This window comes from Hylobates moloch, unplaced genomic scaffold (assembly GCF_009828535.3).
Source record: "Hylobates moloch isolate HMO894 unplaced genomic scaffold, HMol_V3 SCAFFOLD_6, whole genome shotgun sequence".
NCBI lineage: Eukaryota > Metazoa > Chordata > Mammalia > Primates > Hylobatidae > Hylobates > Hylobates moloch.
In genome coordinates, this window is record NW_026652281.1 from 128907741 (window position 1) to 128928184 (window position 20444).

At 41.4% G+C, this 20444-nt stretch overlaps 1 protein-coding gene and 1 pseudogene across 2 annotated transcripts in view; one reads left to right on the forward strand and one right to left on the reverse strand.

Moving 5' to 3' along the window:
* GLRA1 (glycine receptor alpha 1) overlaps positions 1–20444 on the reverse strand; it is a 108992-nt gene that overhangs the window by 16575 nt on the left and 71973 nt on the right. For both annotated transcript variants that reach the window (XM_032158434.1, XM_032158433.1), the window contains exons 5-7: positions 18444–18526; positions 17215–17352; positions 13629–13843 (exon numbers count right to left, since the gene is read on the reverse strand). In XM_032158434.1, coding sequence (XP_032014325.1) covers positions 13629–13843; positions 17215–17352; positions 18444–18526 — 436 coding nt within the window. The remainder of the gene's footprint in view (positions 1–13628; positions 13844–17214; positions 17353–18443; positions 18527–20444) is intronic.
* Positions 11461–13042, forward strand: LOC116470292 (glutamine synthetase-like; annotated as a pseudogene).

Below are 20444 nucleotides of genomic sequence, written 5' to 3' on the forward strand. Positions count from 1 at the left end.
GAACAGAAAACCAAACACTGCATGTTCTCACTCATAAATGGGAGTTCAACAATGAGAATACATGGACACAGGGTGGGGAACATCACACACCGGGGCCTGTTGGGTAGTAGGGGGCTAGGGGAGGGATAGCATTAGGAGAAATATCTAATGTAGATGATGGGTTGATGGGTGCAGCAAACCACCATGACATGTGTATACCTATGTAAAAAACCTGCATGTTCTGCACATGTATCCCAGAACTTAAAAAAAAATAAAATGTCCAATTTTAACAAAAATTCTAAGACATGCAAAGAAAGAGGAAAGTATGGCTCATACATGGGGAGAAAAGTAGTCAAAAGAAGCTGTCCCTGAGGAAGCCCAGATGCTGGACTTAATAGACAAAGACTTTAAGTCAGTTATTTTAAGTATATTCAACAAACTAGAGGAAACTATGTCTAAACAACTAAAGGAAAATATGAGAGCAGTGTCTCACCAAATATAGCATATTAATAAAGAGAAATGATAGCCTGTAATCCCAGCACTTTGGGAGGCTGAGGTGGGTGGATCACCTCAGGTCAGGAGTTTGAGACCAGCCTGGCCAACATGGCGAAACCTCGTCTGTATTAAAAGTAGAAAAAATTAGCCAGGCGTGGTGGTGCATGCCTGTAATCCCAGCTACTCGGGAGGCTAAGATTGGAGAATCGCTTGAACACAGGAGGCAGAGGTTGCAGTGAGCTGAGATCGTATCACCACACTCTAGCCTGGGCAACAGAGTGAGAGTCCATCTCAAAAAAAGAAATGATAAAGAAGAACCAAATAGAAATTCTGGAGTTGAAAAGTAAAATAACTGAAATGAACACTTCACTAGATGGAATCAAGAAACTTAAAGAAGAGTTGGTGGATTTTAGATTATACGGTCTGCGGAACAAAATGAAGAAAAATAAACAGCCCCAGAAACCTGTGGGAAACCATGTAATGCACAAACATAATGTTTAATAGGAATCTGCAGTGGAGGCAGAAAGAGAAAGAATATTTAAAAAAATAGTGCCTGAAAACTTATCAAATTTGATGAAAAATAGTAATCTGTACATCTAAGAAGCGCAGGGAACTCCAAGTAAGATAAAGAGATCCACACCTAGACACATCCTAATCAAACTGTCAGAAGACAAAGTCAGAATCTTTTTTTTTTCAGATGGAGTCTCGCTCTGTTGCCTAAGCTAGAGTGCAATGGCTAGATCTCTGCTCACTGCAACCTCCACCTCCAAGGTTGAAGAAATTCTCCTGCAAAGGCAGAATCTTAAAACAGCAAAAGAGAAGCAACTCCTTTTGTACAAGGGGTTCTTGATAAGATTAACAGTTGTATTCTCATTAACACCATGGGGTACAGAAGATAGTGGGATAACATTTTCCAAGTGCTGAAAGGAAAAGACTGCCAATTTTTCTCAAGAATTCTGTATCCCTTAAAAATGAAAAACACATTTTTAGGTAAACAAAAGCTGAGAGACCTCCACTAGCAGATCTGTCCTACAAGAAATACTAAAGGATGCCCTTTAGGCCAAAATAAAAGGATGCTAGACTGTAACTCAAATTCATATGAAGAAATAAGGAGTATTAGTAAAGGTAACTGCATAGGTAAATATTCAAGACAATATAAAAAATGTAGTTTTTGTTTATAACTTTTTTCTCCTATCTGATTTAAAGGACAATTGAGTAAATCAATGATTTTAAACCTATGTTAATCAACATATAATGCAGATGTAATTTGTATGATAATAGCAATGCAAAGGAAGGGGGAGGTAATTGAGCTATATAGGAGCAAAGTTTTTTGTGTACTGTTTGTTATGAACTGAATGTTTGTGTGCCCCTAAAATTCGTATGTTGAAGTCCTTATCCACAATATGACTGTATTTGGAGACAGGGCCTATGAGGAAGTGATTAGGTTAGAGTTAGGATTAGGGTTAGAGTTAGATCTTAGAGGTGAGATCTTACAGGTGGGGCCTTAATTCAATAGGAATTAGGGAAGAAGAGATACCAGAACTCTTTCTCTACCATGTTAGGACAAAGCAAGAAAGTGGTCATCTGCAAACCTGAAAGAGAACCTTCACCAGCAACTGAATTAGCTGATTGATTTTGGACTTCCCAGGTTTCAGAACTATGAAAAATAAATTTTTATTGTTTAAACCACCAAATCTGTGGCATTTCTCTTAGCAATCCAAGTAAACTAAGACACTGTTGTAATTCAGTTAGTATTAATAATCTGAATTAGATGTTTCTAAAATAAGATGAAATTGTAATCCTCAGGGCAATCATGAAAAAAATAACTAAAAAAAAAAAAATAGTAAAAGAAATGACCAGGGAATTAAGATGACACACTAGAAAATGCTGTTTTTTTTTTTTTTTTTTTAGATAGTGTCTTGCTTTGTCACCCAGGCTGGAGTGCAGTGTTGCCAGCATGGCTCACTGCAGCCTCAATCTCCAAGGTTCAAGCAGTCCTCCCACCTCAGCCTCCTAAGTAGCTAGGACTACAGCTGTATGCCATTCCATCCAGCTAATTTTTTAAAGGTACTTTTTGTAAATATGGGGTTTCACCATGTTGCTCAGGCTGGTCTTGGACTCCTGAGCTCAAGCAACCTATCTGCCTCAGCCTCCCAAAGTGCTGGAATTACAGGCATGAGCAACTGCACTCACAAAAATACGTATTTAATGCAAAAAGGCAGTAATGGAGGAACAAAGACACAAAAAAGATAAGATATATATAGACAACAACACAATGGCAGATGTAAATTATACCAAATTGCATTTTTTATTATATTAATTAAATTAAGTGGAAATAGACTAAAAAAACTAATTGAAAGAGATTGTCAGACTGGATTAAAAAATAAAATGCAACTACATACTGTCTATAAAAGATACACTTTAGAGTCAAAGACACAACTGTGATAAAAGTAGAAGAATGGAAAAAACATACCATGTAAACAGTAACCAAAAGAGGCCTTTAGGTGATTATACCAACATCAGAAAAAGAAAAAACAAACAAACCAGTCTTTAAGAAAAAAAATTGTTAATAAGAGATGAAGAGCATTTGATAATAAATGAGTCAATCCATCAAGAAATATAACAATTTTAAACATCTATGCATCTAACAACAGAGCCCCAAAGTATGTGAAGCAAAACTGCTTGAATTGAACCAATAAATAGATAATTCAACAATAATACTTGGAGTCTTCAAAACCCTGCTTTTTATAATGAATAGAATAATTAGAAGATTGCCAAGGAAATGAAAAATTTAAATGACACTGTAAACCAGCTAGACCTAAAGAACACCTATAGAACACTCCACCCAGTAACTGAAGAATATACATTCTTCTGAAGTGCACCATGGAGTATTTTCAGAATAAACCATATATTATGCATAAAACAAGTCTCAAACTTAAAATAGTTGAAATCATACATAATATGTTTTCTGATTTCAATGGAATATTAAAAATGGATAACCAAAAGAAAGTTGGAAAACTCACAAAAATGAATTAAACTGCATCAAAGAATAAATAAAAGATATATTAAGGAATACTCTGAGATGAATTGAAAACACAACATACTACAACTAATGAGATGCAACTAAAATCATTTTTAGAGGGAAGTGTATAACTGTAAACACCTGTTTTAAAAAGAAGAAAGGTCCTAAATCAATAATCTAACTTTGCACTTTAAGAAACTAGGAGGGCAAACTAAAGTCAAAGCAAGCAGAAGGAAGAAAATAATAAAGATTGGAATGGTAATAAGTAAAACAGTAGAAAAATAATAGAGAAAATCGATGAAAACAAATGTTGATTCTTTGAAAAAGTTAGCAAAATTGAATAACTTCTAACTATACTGTTCAAGAAAAAATGAGGGAAGAATCAAATTACTAAAATAAAGAGTGAAAGAGGAGGCATTATCATTGACTTTACAGAAATAAAAACTATTATAAGGGAATACTTTGAACAACGGTATGCCAATAAATTTGATAACCTAAATGAGGTGGAAAAATTCCTAAAAAGACACTGACCCAGAAAGAAATAGAGGCCGCTCATGGTGGCTCATGCCTGTAATCCCAGCACTTTGGGAGGCCAAGACGGGTGGATCACCTGAGGTCAGGAGTTTGAGACCAGCCTGGCCAACATGGCGAAACCCCATCTCTACTAAAAATACAAAAATTAGCCGAGCGTGATGGCATGTGCCTGTAATCCCAGCTACTTGGGAGGCTGAGGCAGGAGAATTGCCTGAACCCAGGAGGTGGAGGTTGCCGTGAGCCAAGATCGTGCCACTGCACTCCAGCCTGGATGACAAGAGCAAAACTCCATCTAAAAAAAAAAAAAAAAAAATAGAAACTTTGAATACACACATAACATGTAAGGAGATTGAATTAGTAATAAAAATTCGACAAAGAATTGTCCAGGACCAGATGGCTTCCTTCATTAATTCTACCAAACATTTAAAGAATTCACACAAATCCTTCTTATACTCTCAGAGAAGTGGAAGTGGATAGAACATTTCCCAACTCATTCTAAGAAGCGAGTATTACCCTGATAACAAAACCAAAGACATCACAATAAAGAAAACTACATACCAACATCTCTTATGAATACAGACAAAAAAACTCTCAGGAAAACACTAGCAAACCAAATCCAGTGACATATGAAAAAGAATTATACATTATGAGTAAGTGGGACGTATCCCAGGAATGCAATGTTAGTTGAACATACAAAAATCAGTCACCATATGAATAAAATAAAGGAAAAATATCACATGATCCTCTAAATAGATGCAGAAACAGGATTTGACAAAATTCAACACCTTTCATGGTAAAAATACTCAACAAATTGAGAATAGAAAACTTCCTCAAACTGTAAAGGGCATCTATGTAAAACCCACAGCTAACCTCAGTTTTCAGTGAAAAACTGAAAGCTTTCTCTGTAAGACCAGCAATGAGACAGGAATATCTGTTCTTACTACTTCTATTCTTCATTGTACTGGGAGATCTAGCCAGGGAAATTAGGTGAGAAAAAGAAATAAATGACATCTAGGTGAGAAAGGAAAAAATAAAGCCTTCTCTATTTGTACATCACATGGTCTTGTATAAAGAAAATCCTAAGGATGTATAAAAGACTTAGAGTTAATAAATGAGTGCAGCAAAGTTATTGGATGCCAGATGAACATACAAAAATTAATTGTATTTCTATAGACTAGAATGAATAATTTAAAAATTAAACTTAGAAACAATTCAATTTATATAGCATAAAAGAATATATCTGTACAACACCTGTTATATGATTTAACAAAATAAGTGCAAGACTTGTATGCTGAAAACTAGAAATCTTTCTTGAAAGAAATTAAAGATGACCTAAATAAATGGGAAGAAATCCCATGTTGATGGATTGGAAGACATAATATTGTTAAGATGGCAATACTCCCCTGATTAGTCCATGGATTCAATGCATTCTTTATTAAAACTCCAGCTATTTTTTTCATTTCAAAAACGGACAAGCTGCTTCTAAATTTTTTTTTTTTTATTTGAGATGGAGTCTCACTCTGTTGCCCAGGCTGGAGTGCAATGGTGCGATCTCAGCTCACTGCAAGCTCCGCCTCCCGGGTTCATGCCATTCTCCTGCCTCAGCCTCCCAAGTAGCTGGGACTACAGGTGCCTGCCACCATGCCTGGCTAATTTTTTTGTATTTTTAGTAGAGACGAGGTTTCACTGTGTTAGCCAGGATGGTCTCAATCTCCTGACCTTGTGATCTGCCCGCCTCGGCCTCCCAAAGTGCTGGGATTACAGGTGTGAGCTACCATGCCTGGCTGCTGCTTCTAAAATTTATATTTGCGTTCAAATGCAAAGGACAGAGAGTAGCCAAAACAATCTTGAAAAGGTAGAACAAAGTTGGAGGACTCACACTTCCAAATTTTAAAAGTTACTCCAAAGCTACAGTAATCAAAACAGTGTGGTACTGACAAAAGGATCAACATATAGATCAATGGAATAGAATTGAGAGTCCAGAAGTAAGCCAGTCCATTTATGGGTCAATTGATTTTTTTGACAAGGGTATCAATTCAACAGGGAAAAGAATACCCTTCTCAACAAATGGTGCGGGGACAACTGGATATTCACACGTGAAAGAATGAAGTTGGGCTGGGCATGGTGGCTCACACCTGTAATCCTAGCACTTTCGGAAGCCGAGGCAGGCAGATCACCTGGGATCAGGAGTTTGAGACCAGCCTGGACAACATGGTGAAACCCCCTCTCTAGTAAAAATACAAAAATTAGCCAGTTGTGGTGGTGCATGCCTGTAATCCCAGCTACTTGGGAGGCTGAGGCAGAAAAATCACTTGAACTCAGGAGGCAGAGGTTGCAGTGAGTCAAGATCATGTCACTGCACTCTAGCCTGGGCAACAGAGTGAGACTATGTCTTAAAAAAAAAAAAAAATGAAGTTGGACCTCTTCCCTCACATCACGTACATAAATAAATCTAAATGTGCCAAAGACCTAAACATAAGAGCTAAACTATGAAACTATTAGAAGAAAATACAGGTATTAATCTTCATGACCTTGGATTAGGCAGTAGTTTCTAAAAAATGACACCAAGGCCAGGAGTGGTGGCTCACGCCTATAATCCCAGCACTTTGGGAGGCTGAGGCAGGCAGATCGCTTGAGGTCAGAAGTTCGAGACCAGGCTGGCCAACATGACAAAACCCCATCTCTACTAAAAATATAAAAATTAGCCAGGCATGGTGGTGCATGCCTGTAATTTCAGCTACTCGGGAGGCTGAGGCTGGAGAATCGCTTGCACCTGGGAGGGAGAGGTTACAGTGAGCCGAGATCGTGCCACTGCACTCCAGCCTGGGTGACAGAGCAATACTCCATCTCAAAAAAAAAAAAAAAAAAAAAAAAGAGAGACACCGAAAGCGTAAGCAACAAAAGAAAAAACAGATAAATTATACTTTATCAAAATTAAAAACTTTTGTGCATAAATGATACTATCTATCAAGTGAAAAGAAAACCCATAGAGTCTTAGTCTGTTTTGCGTTACTTCAAAAGAATATCTAAGATGGGATAATTTATAAAGAAAAAACGGTTTATTTGGCTCACAATTCTGATGTCTGGAAAAGTTCAAGATTGGGCATCTGGTGAGGGCCTCAGGCTGCTTCCACTCATGGTAGAAAGTGAAGGGAAGCCAGCATGTGCAGAGATCACATGGTGAGAGAGGAAGCAAGAAGTGGGTGGGAGATGCCAGGTTCTTTTCAAAAATCATTTTTTAAAATTTTATTTATTTTTTAATTTTATTTTAAGTCTTGGGATACATGTGCAGAACATGTAGGTTTGTTACATAGGTGTATTACCTGTGGCCAGGCTCTTTTTTAACAGTGAATATAGCGAGAACTCACCCCTAAGAGAAGGCATTAATCTATTCATGAGGAATCCAGTCCTATGATCCAAACACCTCCATTAGGACCCATCTCCAATGTTGGGGATTAAATTTTAATACAAGGTTTGGAAGGGAAAAGAATCTAAACCGCAGCACATAGAACAAGAGAAAATATGTGCAAATCATATATCTAATAAAGGTCTAAAATCCAGAATACATAAAGAACTATTATAACTCAATAATAATAAGATAAATAACAAAAGTGAGCAAAAGATTTTAATAGTGAGTGGAGCAGAAATGCAGACATTTCACCAAAGAAGATATAGAAGGGATCAATAGGCACATGAAACAATGCTCAGCATTATTATTCATTAGCAAAATGCAAATCAAAACCACAATGCAACACCATTTCACAGCCACTAAATGGCTATAGTTAAAAAAAACAGATAATAATGTATGTTTGTGAAGATGTGGAGACGTTGGAACCCTGGTGGGATCATAAAATGGTATAGCTGCTTTGGAAAACAGTTTGGCAGTTCCTCAAAAGGTTAAGCATGTAGTTAACATGTGACACAACAGTTTCACGTCTAGGTATATACCTTTGAGAATTAAAAACATGTCCACACAAAAACTTGTACACAGATGTTCACAGCAGCATTATTTATAATAGCCAAAGTGAAAATAAACCAAATGCTTAACTGCTGAATGGATAACAAAATTTGATATATCTATACTACGGAATATTATTCAGCCATAAAAAGGAATGAAGTACTGATGCATTCTACAGCATGGATGAACCTTGAAAACATTACACTAAATGAAAGAAGCCAATCATAAAAGGCCACGTATTGTATGATTCCATTTATACGAGATGTCCAGAAAAGGCAAATTTATACAGGTAGTAGGTATCCATTTATTGTTACCAGAGGCTCTTGGGAGTGGGGAATGAGGAGTGACTGTTGGAGGGTATGGATTTTCTTTCTGGGTGATGAAAATGTTCTGGAATTAGATACTATCTGTAGGCAGTTGTATAGATAGGTTGTACAACTTTGTGAATACACTAAAAGGAACGAAATCTAATGCTTAAAAAGGCAAATAAATAAAAAGTATGAATGCAGGGGAAGGTGGAGTTGAGTGTTAATAACATATGGAGCCAAATATTTTTAACCACAAATGCAGCAGAATGTTGAGTCTAGTGTAAACCATAAGTAGAGAAGAATGTGGCATCAACTATTAATAGTGAGTGGAGCAGAATGTTGAATCTAGCATAAGGAAAACAAAGCAGAACATTATGTCTGCTGTTACAGTTGCACACAGCAGAATGTGTTGTCAGGTGTTAATAGTGATCAGAGAATGTGGATTCAAGCATTTGTAGTGAATGTAGCAGAATTTGAGGTCTAGTGTGAATGCTGCAGAGAGCATATTGTCGAGTTTTGTTAAGGGTGAATAGAGGAGAGTGTGGTGTCTACTGCTGATGGCAAATGAAACAGAATGTTGTGTCTCACATTAAAAGTTAATGGAATAGTGTCATGAAAAACAAAAAACAGCTGGGAGACTGTTCTAGGTTAAAAGACACAAAATAGAGCAACCGTGTGCAATATGAATTGGATCCTTGATTGGATCCCTCATCATATTTTCTGATGACTTTTTTGACAACTGGGAGAATTTATTTATTTATTTTTTATTATATTTATTTATTTATTTATTTTTTGAGACGGAGTCTCGCTCTGTCGTCCAGGCTGGAGTGCAGTGGCGCAATCTCGGCTCACTGCAAGCTCCGCCTCCCGGGTTCACGCCATTCTCCTGCCTCAGCCTCCGAGTAGCTGGGACTACAGGCGCCTGCCACCACGCCCGGCTAATTTTTTGTATTTTTAGTAGAGACGGGGTTTCACCGTGGTCTCGATCTCCTGACCTCGTAATCCGCCCGCCTTGGCCTCCCAAATTGCTGGGATTACAAGCGTGAGCCACCGCGCCCGGCCTAGGGAGAATTTAAATAAAGGTCCTGTATTAGACGATATTATTGAATTATTTCAAATTGAATTATTTCTAATTCAATAATAACCATTGAGTTAATGTTAATTTTTAAAGTTGTGATAATGTCATTGTGATTCTCCTTCCTTATTTTGAGGTGAATTGCCATGTCTTTGTTGATTCAGTAAAAATTGCATCTACCTACCTACCTGCCCATCTATCTATCTATTTATCCATCTGTCTACCTCTACTAAGAAAGTATATGTGGGAAAATGATGACTGGTGAATCTGGGTAAAGGGTGTGAGGGTGTTTATTGTATATTCTTTCAACTTTTCTATATGAAAACAGAATGTTAAGCAGCATTAATTGGAAATGGTGCAAAACATTGTTTTTAGCAGAAGGCTAAAGGAAGCAGAATGTGGTGTCCGGCATTAATAAATAGAGCAGAATATCGTGTCTATTGTTGAGTGAATAGAGCAGAATGCGACTCAAATGATAATAGTGAATGTGGTAGAATGCAGCATGTAGCATTAAAAGAGAGTGAAGTAGAATGAAGCATCAAGCATTAACAGTGAAGGGAACAGAATGTTGTACCTCAGCTAGGTGAATGGAGGAGTATATGGTGTCTAGCATTAACAGTAAGTGAAATGGAACATTACGTTTAGCGTTAAAACTGAATTAAGTAATCCTAGCACTTTGGGAGGCCAAGGTGGGTGGATCACAAGGTCAGGAGTTCAAGACCAGCCTGGCCAACATAGTGAAATCCCGTCTCTACTAAAAATACAAACATTAGCCAGGCATGATGGCGCATGCCTGTAGTCCCAGCTACCCGGGAGTCTGAGGCAGGAGAATCGCTTGAACCCGGGAGGTGGAGGGTGGAGGTTGCAGTGAGCCGAGATTGTGCCACTGCACTCCAGCTTGGGCAACAGAGTGAGACTTCGTCTCAAAAAAAAAAAAAAAAAAAAAAGTGAACTAAGCAGAATGCAAGATCTAGTGTTGACAGTGAAAGGAACAGAAGGTTGTATTGATCGTAAGGATGACTGAAAGAAAAATAGTGCCTGGTGTTAGTAATGAATGAAGTGAGATGCTGTGTCTGGTGTTAGAGGTGAATGGAACAGAATGTTGTGTCTAGCATAAGGGTGAATGGAGCAGAATGTGTATCTGACATTAATAGTGAATGGAGCAGAATGCTGTGTCTAGTGCTGATAGTGAATGAAGCAGAATATAGTTTAGGAGTTAACAGGAAATGTGGTGTTTAACACTAGAAATGTATCAAATTGAAGTGTGTCCCAGAAAAGGGTTAACAAAACAGGCCTGAGGCTGCTATCTTAGAAAGGGCTTGCTTGCAAGGTTGCCTCTTGGATGGCATCTGGGAACTTGGATTTTGGGAGTATTCCTACTTTCCCTAACTGATAAGGCTGGCTTGCTGTGCCTAGATTGTACAAACAATCTGGTTCATGCTGAACAATTTGCTTTCCTTTTGGGAGTCTGGAATTTTGGCACATGCTAGGCAGAGGGCGCTGATGTGACCGGCCCCCAGTTAAAACATGGCATGCTGAGCCTCTAATGAATCTTAGAGCAGACTCTGTTTTTCTTTCCTGTGTCTTTTTTTTGTTTTTTTAGATGGAGTCTCACTCTGTTGCCCAGGCTGGAGTGCAGTGGCACAATCTTGGCTCACTGCAACCTCCGCCTCTCAGGTTCAAGTGATTCTCCTACCTCAGCCTCCTGAGTAGCTGGGATTACAAGCGCGGGCCACCATGCCTGGCTAACAGTTTCTGTTTTTCTGTCTTTTGGGGCAGAAACATAGCACACACGTGTCTGCATTGTTGTTGCTGAGTAAGAGTGCATTCTGTGTGACCCCTCATGGGAGGGGGAGAGTAAGGAAGCCTGCACATGGATTCCTCTAGTCTCTGCCTATGTTCTTTCCCCCTGATGAGCTAGGTGTATCTTCTGAATATGCTGCTTTAATAAATCTTAGCTGTGGAGAGCTGAGAATGGGAGAAGAGAGGAGTGTGTGAGCAGCATGGCGGCGTCGTCTCCTCTCCTCACCTCACTCTTGTGGCCTACCTTCACCTGCCCGCCTGCTCGGCGCCCAGAACACCTTCCACCATGACCGCCTCAGCACGTTCCCACTTAAACAAAGGTATTAAGCAGGTGTACATGTCCCTGTCTCAGGGTGAGAAAGTCCAGGCCAAGTATATCTGGATCGATAGTACTGGAGAAGGGCTGCGCTGCAAGACCCAGACCCTGGACAGTGAACCCAAGTGTGTGGAAGAGTTGCCTGAGTGGAATTTCTTTCTTTTCTTTTCTTTTCTTTTTTCTTTTCTTTTATTTTATTTTCTTCCTTCCTTCTTTCTTTTTTCTTTCTTTCTTTTCTTTCTTCTTTCTTTCTTTCTCTTTCTTCCTTTCTTTCTTTCTCTCTTTCTCTCTTTCTTTCTTTTCCTCTCTCTCTCTCTCTTTCTCTCTTTCTTTTCTTTCTGATGGAGTTTTCACTCTTGTTGCCCAGACTGGAGTGCAATGGCACGATTTCAGCTCATTGCAACCTGGGCCTCCCAGGTTCAAGTGATTCTCCTGCCTCAGCCTCACGAGTAGCTAGGATTACAGGTGTGCGTGACTATGCCCAGCTAATTTTTTGTATTTTTAGTAGAGACGGGGTTTCACTATGTTGGCCAGGCTGGTCTCCAACTCCTGACCTCAGGTGATCCAACCACCTTGGCCTCCCAGAGTGCTGGGATTACAGGCATGAGCCCCCGTGCCTAGCCTGGAATTTTGATGGCTCTAGTATTTTACAGTCTGAAGGCTCCAACAGTGACATGCATTTCGTGCCTGCTGCCATGTTTTGGGATACCTTCTGTAAGGACCCTACAAGCTGGTGTTCTGTGAAGTTTTTGAGTACAACCGAAAGCCTGCAGTGACCAATTTGAGGCACACCTGTAAGTGGATAATGGACATGGTGCGCAACCAGCACCCCTGGTTTGGCATGGAGCAGGAATATACCCTCATGGGGACAGATGGGCACCCCTTTGGTTGGCCTTCCAATGGCTTCCTAAGACCCCAGGGTCCATATTACTGCAGTGTGGGAGCAGGCAAAGCCTATGGCAGGGACATCGTGGAGGCCCATTACCAGGCCTGCTTGTATGCTGGAGCCAAGATGGTGGGGACCAATGCTGAGGTCATGCCTGCCCAGTGGGAATTTCAAATCAGAGATCATTTTTGAGTGGGCTGTCTCATTTTGCATCATGTATGTGAAGACTTTGGAGTGATAGCAACCTTTGATCCCAAGCCCATTCCTGGGAACTGGAAGTGTGCAGGCTGCCATACCAACTTCAGCACCAAGGCCACGTGGGAGAAGAATGGTCTGAAGTACATTGAGGAGGCCATCAAGAAACTAAGCAAGTGGCATCAGTACCACATCCGTGCTTATGATCCCAAGGGAGGCCTGGACAAAGCCCAACACCTAGCTGAATTCCATGAAACCTCCAACATCAACGACTTTTCTGCTGATGTAGCCAATCGTAATGCCAACATACACATTCCCTGGACTGTTGGCCAGGAGAAGAAGGGTTACTTTGAAGATTGTTGCCCCTCTGCCAACTGCGAACCCTTTTCGGTGACAGAAGGCCTCATCGACCCGTGTCTTCTCAATGAAACCAGCAATGAACCTTTCCAGTGCAAAAACGAAGTGGACTAGACCTCCAGCCATCAAGCCCCTCCTAGTTCTTAATCCCACCCCAACTCTTCCCCCTCTCCCAGTTGTCTCAATTGCAACTCAAAGGGTGGAATATAAAGGTCTTTTTTTATTCAAAAAATTAAAGAATAAATAAATCTTAGCTGCAAATACAACTTTATGCTGAGTCCTATGAATCTTTCTATCAAGTCTCTAGATATGAGATTAGTGTTGGAGATCCCTGACACACAGTATTTACTATTAATGGTGAAAAGAGCAGAATGTTGTATTTAGCTCTAAAAGTGAATGGAGGAGAATGTGAAGTTGAGTGTTAATAGTAAATGAAGCAGAATGTGTGTCTGGTGTTGGTAGACAGTGGAGCAGAATGTGGTGTCTGGCAACTCGTATTTGAACATAATGTTGAGTTTGGTGGAAGGTTTGATGGATCAGAAAAGTCTAGAACCTGCAAAGATCTGCAGGATCTTGCCAAGTATAGTAGATAAATAAGTAGTGAACGATTCCTTTGCTCCCCATGTTTTAGGCAGAGCAAGGAAGTAGGTGCTGTCCTTATTTGTCTGGGTGTTCTGTGCTCTTGGGCAATGAGACTTACCTTGGGCAGAGATGCTCGAGAGCCAGAGCTCTGGGTGGTCATGGTGAGCACAGTGGTGATGCCTAGGCCCACACGAGCAGGTGCAGCATCCATGTTGATCCAGAAGGAGATCCATGAAAGGATGACAATGAGCAGGCTGGGAATATACATCTGAATCAGGTAGTAACCCATTTGCCGCTCCAGGTGGAACCGGGCCTCAATGCAGGTGAATTTACCTGCAAGAAATTGCAGTGAGAAGGCAGTGTAGCCTGGTGAATACGACAAAAGGCTTTAGGGTTAGAAAAACCTCGGCTGGAGTCCTGGTTCAGTCTCACACTACCTGTGTCCTTAGACAAGCATTTGAATTGTTCTGTATCTGTTTCCTCATGTATAGTAAACTGGGGATAATAACAATAATACCTCCATCATATAGTTACTTATATGATTAATGTGAGAATAAAATGAGATGATGCTTATGAAAAACTTAGCACAGTCCTCATACATTGTAAATGTTCAGGATTGTCAATTGCCATCATCACTGTTATCATCATCATCATCATCATCATCCCCAAAACATGACTTGATCCTGTTATTTCCTCTTGTAAAACCTTTGGTCTCGTCCTTCTTTCCTCATACAAGGCAGTTCCCATTACCTATAGGAAAAAGTTTAAACTCTTTAGCCTGCCCTTTATAATCAAGCTCTAACTAGTCTTTCTATCCCCTTCCCCATCTTTCTTCACCCTAATCATGACTCCCTACATGCCATCCCTTGCCTTGAGCATGCCCTGAACTTTCATGTTTCTGAGCTTTTGATCTTGCTCATCCCTGTGCCCAGAATGCCCTTGTTCCTTCCCACAACCAGCCAAATAAATCTTCCTTCTCCTCCATGGCAGTGTAAATGTGAAGATTCTCCCAGGCAGAATGCTGCTCTTTTTCTGTGTTCCCTGAGCCCTGTTCACATGATCATCAGAGCCTTCAAGATATAATACAGTGAGTGAATGGGCAAGTCAGTCTCTCTTTCTGTCTGTCTACTGCACTAGACTAGGCAGCTTGTCTCCTCCCTGTCTGTGTATCCCTGGAACTGGGATGGGGCCAGTCTTATGGTGGGGTCTTAGTTCCTGTCTACTGAAGCACTATAGGGAATTTCCTGGAGTTCCCTGGACTGTAAGCTGTAGGCAGGGCCTTGTCAGTCTTTTCTTCTTGCATCCATAGGGTCTAGCACAGAGTTCAGCTCTAACTTAAATGAAAATGGGGAAGAGCAAGTGAAATGAATGAGAATATGCTGTGTACATTTATGTTGTTTCCATATCTTGGCTATTGTGAATATTACTGCAGTGAACATGGGAGTGCAGATATGTCTTTGAGGTACTGATTTCATTTGCTTTGGATATGTATCTAGAAGTGGGATTGCTGGACCATGATATATTTCTCAATGGATGAATAGATAAAGAAAATGAAACATTATTCAGCCTTAAAAAAGAAGGAAATTCTGCCATTTATGACAATGTGGATGAAGCTGGAGGACATTTTTATATTAAGTGAAATAAGCCAGACACGGAAAGACATATATTGTATGATCTCACTTATATGTGGAATCTAAAATAGTCATACTTATAGAAGCCAAAAGTAGAATGGTGGTTGCTAGAGGCTGAGGGATGGGGGAAATTGGGAGATATTGGTCAAAGGGTACAGAATTTCAGTTATGCAAGATGAATAAGTTCTGGAGACCTAATGTACAGCAGTGTGACTAGAATTAACAGTGCTGTCCTGTGTGCTTGAAATTTGCTAAGAGGGTAGATCTCCTTTTTACTTTTTTTTTTCTTTTTTGAGATAGAGTCTCGCTCTGTCACCCGGGCTGGAGTGCAGTGGCGTGATCTCAGCTCACTGCAACCTCTGTCTCCTGGGTTCAATGGATCTCCTGTCTCAGCCTCCAAAGTAGCTGGGATTACAGGTATGTGCCACCACGCCCAACTAATTTTTTTTTTTTTTGTATTTTCAGTAGAGACAGGGTTTCACCATGTTGGTTAGGCTGGTCTCAAACTCCTGGCCTCAAGTGATCCACCTGCCTTGGCCTCCCAAAGTGCTGGGATTACAGGCATGAGCCACCATGCCTGGCCTTTTTTTTTTTTTTTCTTCACATTTTAAGAGTTTTTAAATACATTTTGAATATTTGACGCCTATCAGATTTATGATTTGCAAGTATTTTCTCCCATTCTGTGGGTTCTTTATCTTCACTATCCTGATAGTATCTTTTGATGCACTTTTAATATTTATGAAGTCAAATCTATCTATTGTTTTTTCATTATTGCTTGCATTTTTGGTGTTGTATCTAAGAATCTATTGCCAAATCGAAGATTAGGAAGATTTGTCCTCATGTCTTCTAGAAGTTTTATCATTTTAGCTTAATCTTAAATTTAGGTCTTTAAGAGGGTAGATCTTAAGTGTTCTTACTAGACACACACCCATACACACACACACAATGAGAAGTATGTGAGTTGATGGGTATGTTACTTAGCTTGAGTGTGGTAATTATTTCACAATGCATATGTATATCAGAACATCACGTTGCATACCTTCGATATATGCAATTGTTATTGGTCAGTTATACCTTAAGAAAGCTAAAAAGAAAAGAAAATGCTGTATAAAGAGTAAAAGACTTGGTATGTGAGGGTCAGTTGTGGTGATTTGACTTGGGAGTCATTGCTTTCATGGATGCTATGGGAATACCATTATGGCTCAAGGGACAAAGAGAGTATCTTTGGAGGTTCTGAAACATCTCTGAGGTGACTCAGAATTCTGAGGCAGCTGCCCAAGACAGACTGCAGCCCAGGCTGCCTGTACCTTCACTGGGCTTTCTACTTACACCAGAGCCTACGATGGTTTCTTACAATCTCTCTCTTTCACCTCCTCCTCTTGCTGGCCTGCCATGCCTCTATACTCTGTGCATCTGGGTTCAGACCCCAGCTTCCTACCCATCCTTCCAGCTGTTATACCAACTGACTGACTTTCTTCTCCCATGCTTTTATGAGCTTGTTCTCAGCCTGAGACAGGATATGCAAAGCCGGCCTTGATCTGGCGCCAGTCATCCAGATATTCAATCTTCCAACAAAGGCATGGGAGATAGAGAGCTAAGCTACACCATCGTGGCTTCTCTGCCCTCTCATAGCTCACAGGCAAGTGAACCCTTTCTAGCTATTTGCTAACCTTCAGTGACACCTCTCAGCTCCCTCTTGCTGAGGTCTATTGTGAGCATTCTCTCTACTTTTGCTCTGTTGGAAATGCCAGTTCATCTGTGACAGAGACTACTAGGTGTCTTCCCAATATCAGTTCTTTACTTCTGCCTTAGAAATAGGATCCATTCTGCTACCTGGAATAATGACTGTATTTACCAGCTTCTCTGGTAATTAGGTACGGCCCAAGCTTAAGTTACTCACTCCAGGACTCACAGGAAGAAAATGTCAGAGCCACTTTTTTGTTTCAAAACCTATTCTCTTAACCACTAGGTAATCTTCATAAGATCTGTTGAATCGATGATTGAATGTGTCTGAAATGACCTCTGGTCCTGGTTGTGGGGATGGGATCTGAGGAGGGTGGCCCTTGTACCTACCTGTGTTGTAGTGCTTGGTGCAGTATCTCAAGTCCTTCTCTTCCTTCAAGATAAACTGGGGCAGAGTTAGTCCATCTGCTACCTGCACGGCTCCCTGTTCCTGCCACTCAAAGATGAGGTCATTCATGGTATATCCAACTGGGATGGGATCAGAAGAAGGAGCAGTCACCACTCAGAAGCACTTGTTTGAAGCATGTCAGGGTTGGTTAGGGTTAGAGACTGAGAGAGACATCAGACACTTGATGGAACTTGTGAGACCAGGTTCCTTTTTTCTGGTTAATTATTTATATCTACATCAGAGCCCTTCCACCTCTCTTCCCAACCTTCTGCATTAGCTTGTCCTATTGTTCCCCCTCTCACTCCCATGGTGAAATGCAGTTGACATCTGCTATTTTCACCTGCACACCATCCTTGCCAGCCTCCTCTTTTGCTCACAGCAGATACTCCTCTGTGGAACAACTCTATTGTATGCTCTCTTGGTGAGACTAACCACTGGCTGGGGTAGACGGGGGAAAGTGTGAAAAGGTGACTCAAGCTAGGCCAGACTGTGCCCCAGCACTTCAGCAACTATTGAGTGAAGTAACAAGAGGTTCAGAATTGGTTTGTGCTGATTCCCCTCATGGGTAGTGCTCCAAGGAAATGGTCCATTAGTTCCTGTTGCCCAAGTGCTCTGCCTTGCTTTTTGTATTTTTAAGTTAGTCAGATTGGTTTCTCTGTTTGCAATCAAAGGAGTCCGCTATCCAATCTATTAAAATCCCAGTCCTCCATAAAGTCTACTCCAATACCCTCTTTCCTTCTCCATCGGAAGGAAGCATGCTTTCTGCCACGAGGCCACAGTGCTTTGTACTTCTAACAACACACCAGTCACTTGCTGCCCTTTATTTGTGCAGTCAGTTGTTTACCTCCCCTGCTGGAGTGAACATCTTGTGGGTTCAAGGACCATGACTTATTCAAGCCATTTCTCCTCCATTCACATTAACCATAGACATGGAACAATGACCCTTTGGAGAATGCTGCTGGCTCCAAAACATGGGCCTTAGTTAGGCAATGTAAGGGAAGTTATATTTCTAATGCATTTTCTAAAAGCAAAGTCCTTCATTGAATATTTTGGGTTATTACAGTAATCTCCTGGGGTCTAGTGGTTAGGAGCAGCTGTGTGGGATTTTCTGCCTATCCCATGGGTAAAAAGGAGCCTGATTCTTTCTAGAGGACTCATGCAAGACACTCACAGCTTTCCAGTTGCATGATACATGTCTGGACATCCATGGGGAAATTCTTCAAGTCCATGGGGCAGGCCAGTGTCAGGGTGATTCTGGGAAGAGAAGGGAGTTGAATGATGCAGGATCCACACATCAGGGAGGCTGTGCCTCTATTCTAGTTATTGTTAGAAAATCAGTTGCCTAGGGCAGGGAAAGAAGGTCAGGGAACTTGTGTTTGTTTGTTTGTTTGTTTATTTTTGAGAGATGACATCTCTCTTTGTGACCCAGGCTGGAGTGCAATGATGCAATAATGGCTCACTGCAGTCTCGACTTTCTGGGCTCAAGCGATTCTCCTGCCTCAGCCTCTAGAGTAGATGCGACCATAGGCATGTGCCACCATGCCTGCTAATTTTTAAATTTTTTTTTGTAGAGACCGGGGTCTCACCATGTTGCCCAGGCTAGTCTCGAACTCCCAGGCTCAAGCAATCCTCCCACATCAGTCTCCAAAAGTGCTGGAATTACAGGCGTGAGCCACCGTGCCCAGCCGTGACATGATTTTCATATATAGAAAGCCCTGAAAATTACATACACACACATACAAACTGTTAATGCAAATAAAGGAATTTAGCAAAACTGAAGGATAAAAAATCCACAAGGAGTTCTGGCAGGAAGCATGGTGGGAAGCAGAGTGCAGTCAGCTGCTTTGGGAACCTGCAGGCCCCCTGGCCTTGGAGGTGCAGATGAGCTGGGGGCCTGGGCCTGGCGGCAGGCTCTGTCCTCCAGGCTCCCAAAGCCGTTGCTGTGGCTCCCACCAGCCGGGCCCAGGCCTGAAGCAGCGACAAACCTCTTTTCCCACCCCACCTCAGTGAGCCTGGTGGCCATCTGGTCTCCCAGCCAACTTTGCCCAGCCTACACAAAGCCCCCCGATGGCTGTTGGGATGCAGCACCTTTGGGTGGTGGTGGGTGTGGACAACTCATGTTTATTAAATAATTATGTGTGTATTTCCAAGTTCCTGATTGAAAAATGGAGGTTTAGAGAGGTAAAAGTAGGTTGCTTAAAGTGACACAGTTAGAGAACTTCTGGGTTTTTTGGAGTCTTTCTGGTCTCTGGAGACCTGTCTTTAGCAACTTGCCTAGAGGCCAGGGGCTGCCCCTATTCCTTACTCTTCTGCATAGCCCTCAGGTAGGGACAGAGCTCAAATTTTAAGTTGAGCAGCACCCATGTGCACCTGCAGCAGGTGTTGCAAGTGGTTCTTGGCTTCCTTCTTCATACATAGGGCTCATCAAAGGTTATTTCAAAGAGGCCCTCTGCCTTCTGGGTGTCCAAACACAGTTGACTCACATCAGTAGGCTCATACTGGGGTCGGCTGGAAAGGGGTGGGCTCCTCAGGATTCTGGGCTAGCTGTTTATTTTGGTTGTTCAACCCTTACAGAGGCCACAGACTCAGAATCAGAGGGAGTCCTCTCAACAGAATTTGAGGCCTGCCGCTCACTTGAAAGGCCTTTCCAACATCTGAGTGCCTGCTGCAGGGGATGGAGAAGAAAGGCTTTCAGAGCCCAAAGAGCCTTAGATCATCAAGCCAACTCCCTCATGTGACAGGTGAGAAACCCAGGGTGCAGAGAGGGATAGGTTGAGAGTCATCTAAGGTCACACAGCAAGCTGATACATCAGCCAGGATTCAAAACCATGTGTTCTGGCCTTTGGATTCTGAGTCCCAGGGTGGGGTTGACTCATGTGTTTGCTGGCAGCACTGCTCTCCTGAAAAGCCAACCCCAATACCCTAAGACACGTAATTGCTGGTGTTCTAGTGGACCTGAACTGGCACTTTGGCTGCATGTACACAGCCCTTTGTGAACTTACTCCAGCTCACACCCACAGCTCTGGATGTGGGCCCCTTTAAGCATAAGGTTGAAGCAAAAGGGGAAAAATGGAAGGGAGAGGCAGAGGAAGAAGAGGCAAAAGAAGGGAGTGGAAGGAGGGAGAAAGTGAAGAGAAAGTGAATGCAGTTGAATTTCTGCAGATAAAAGCTC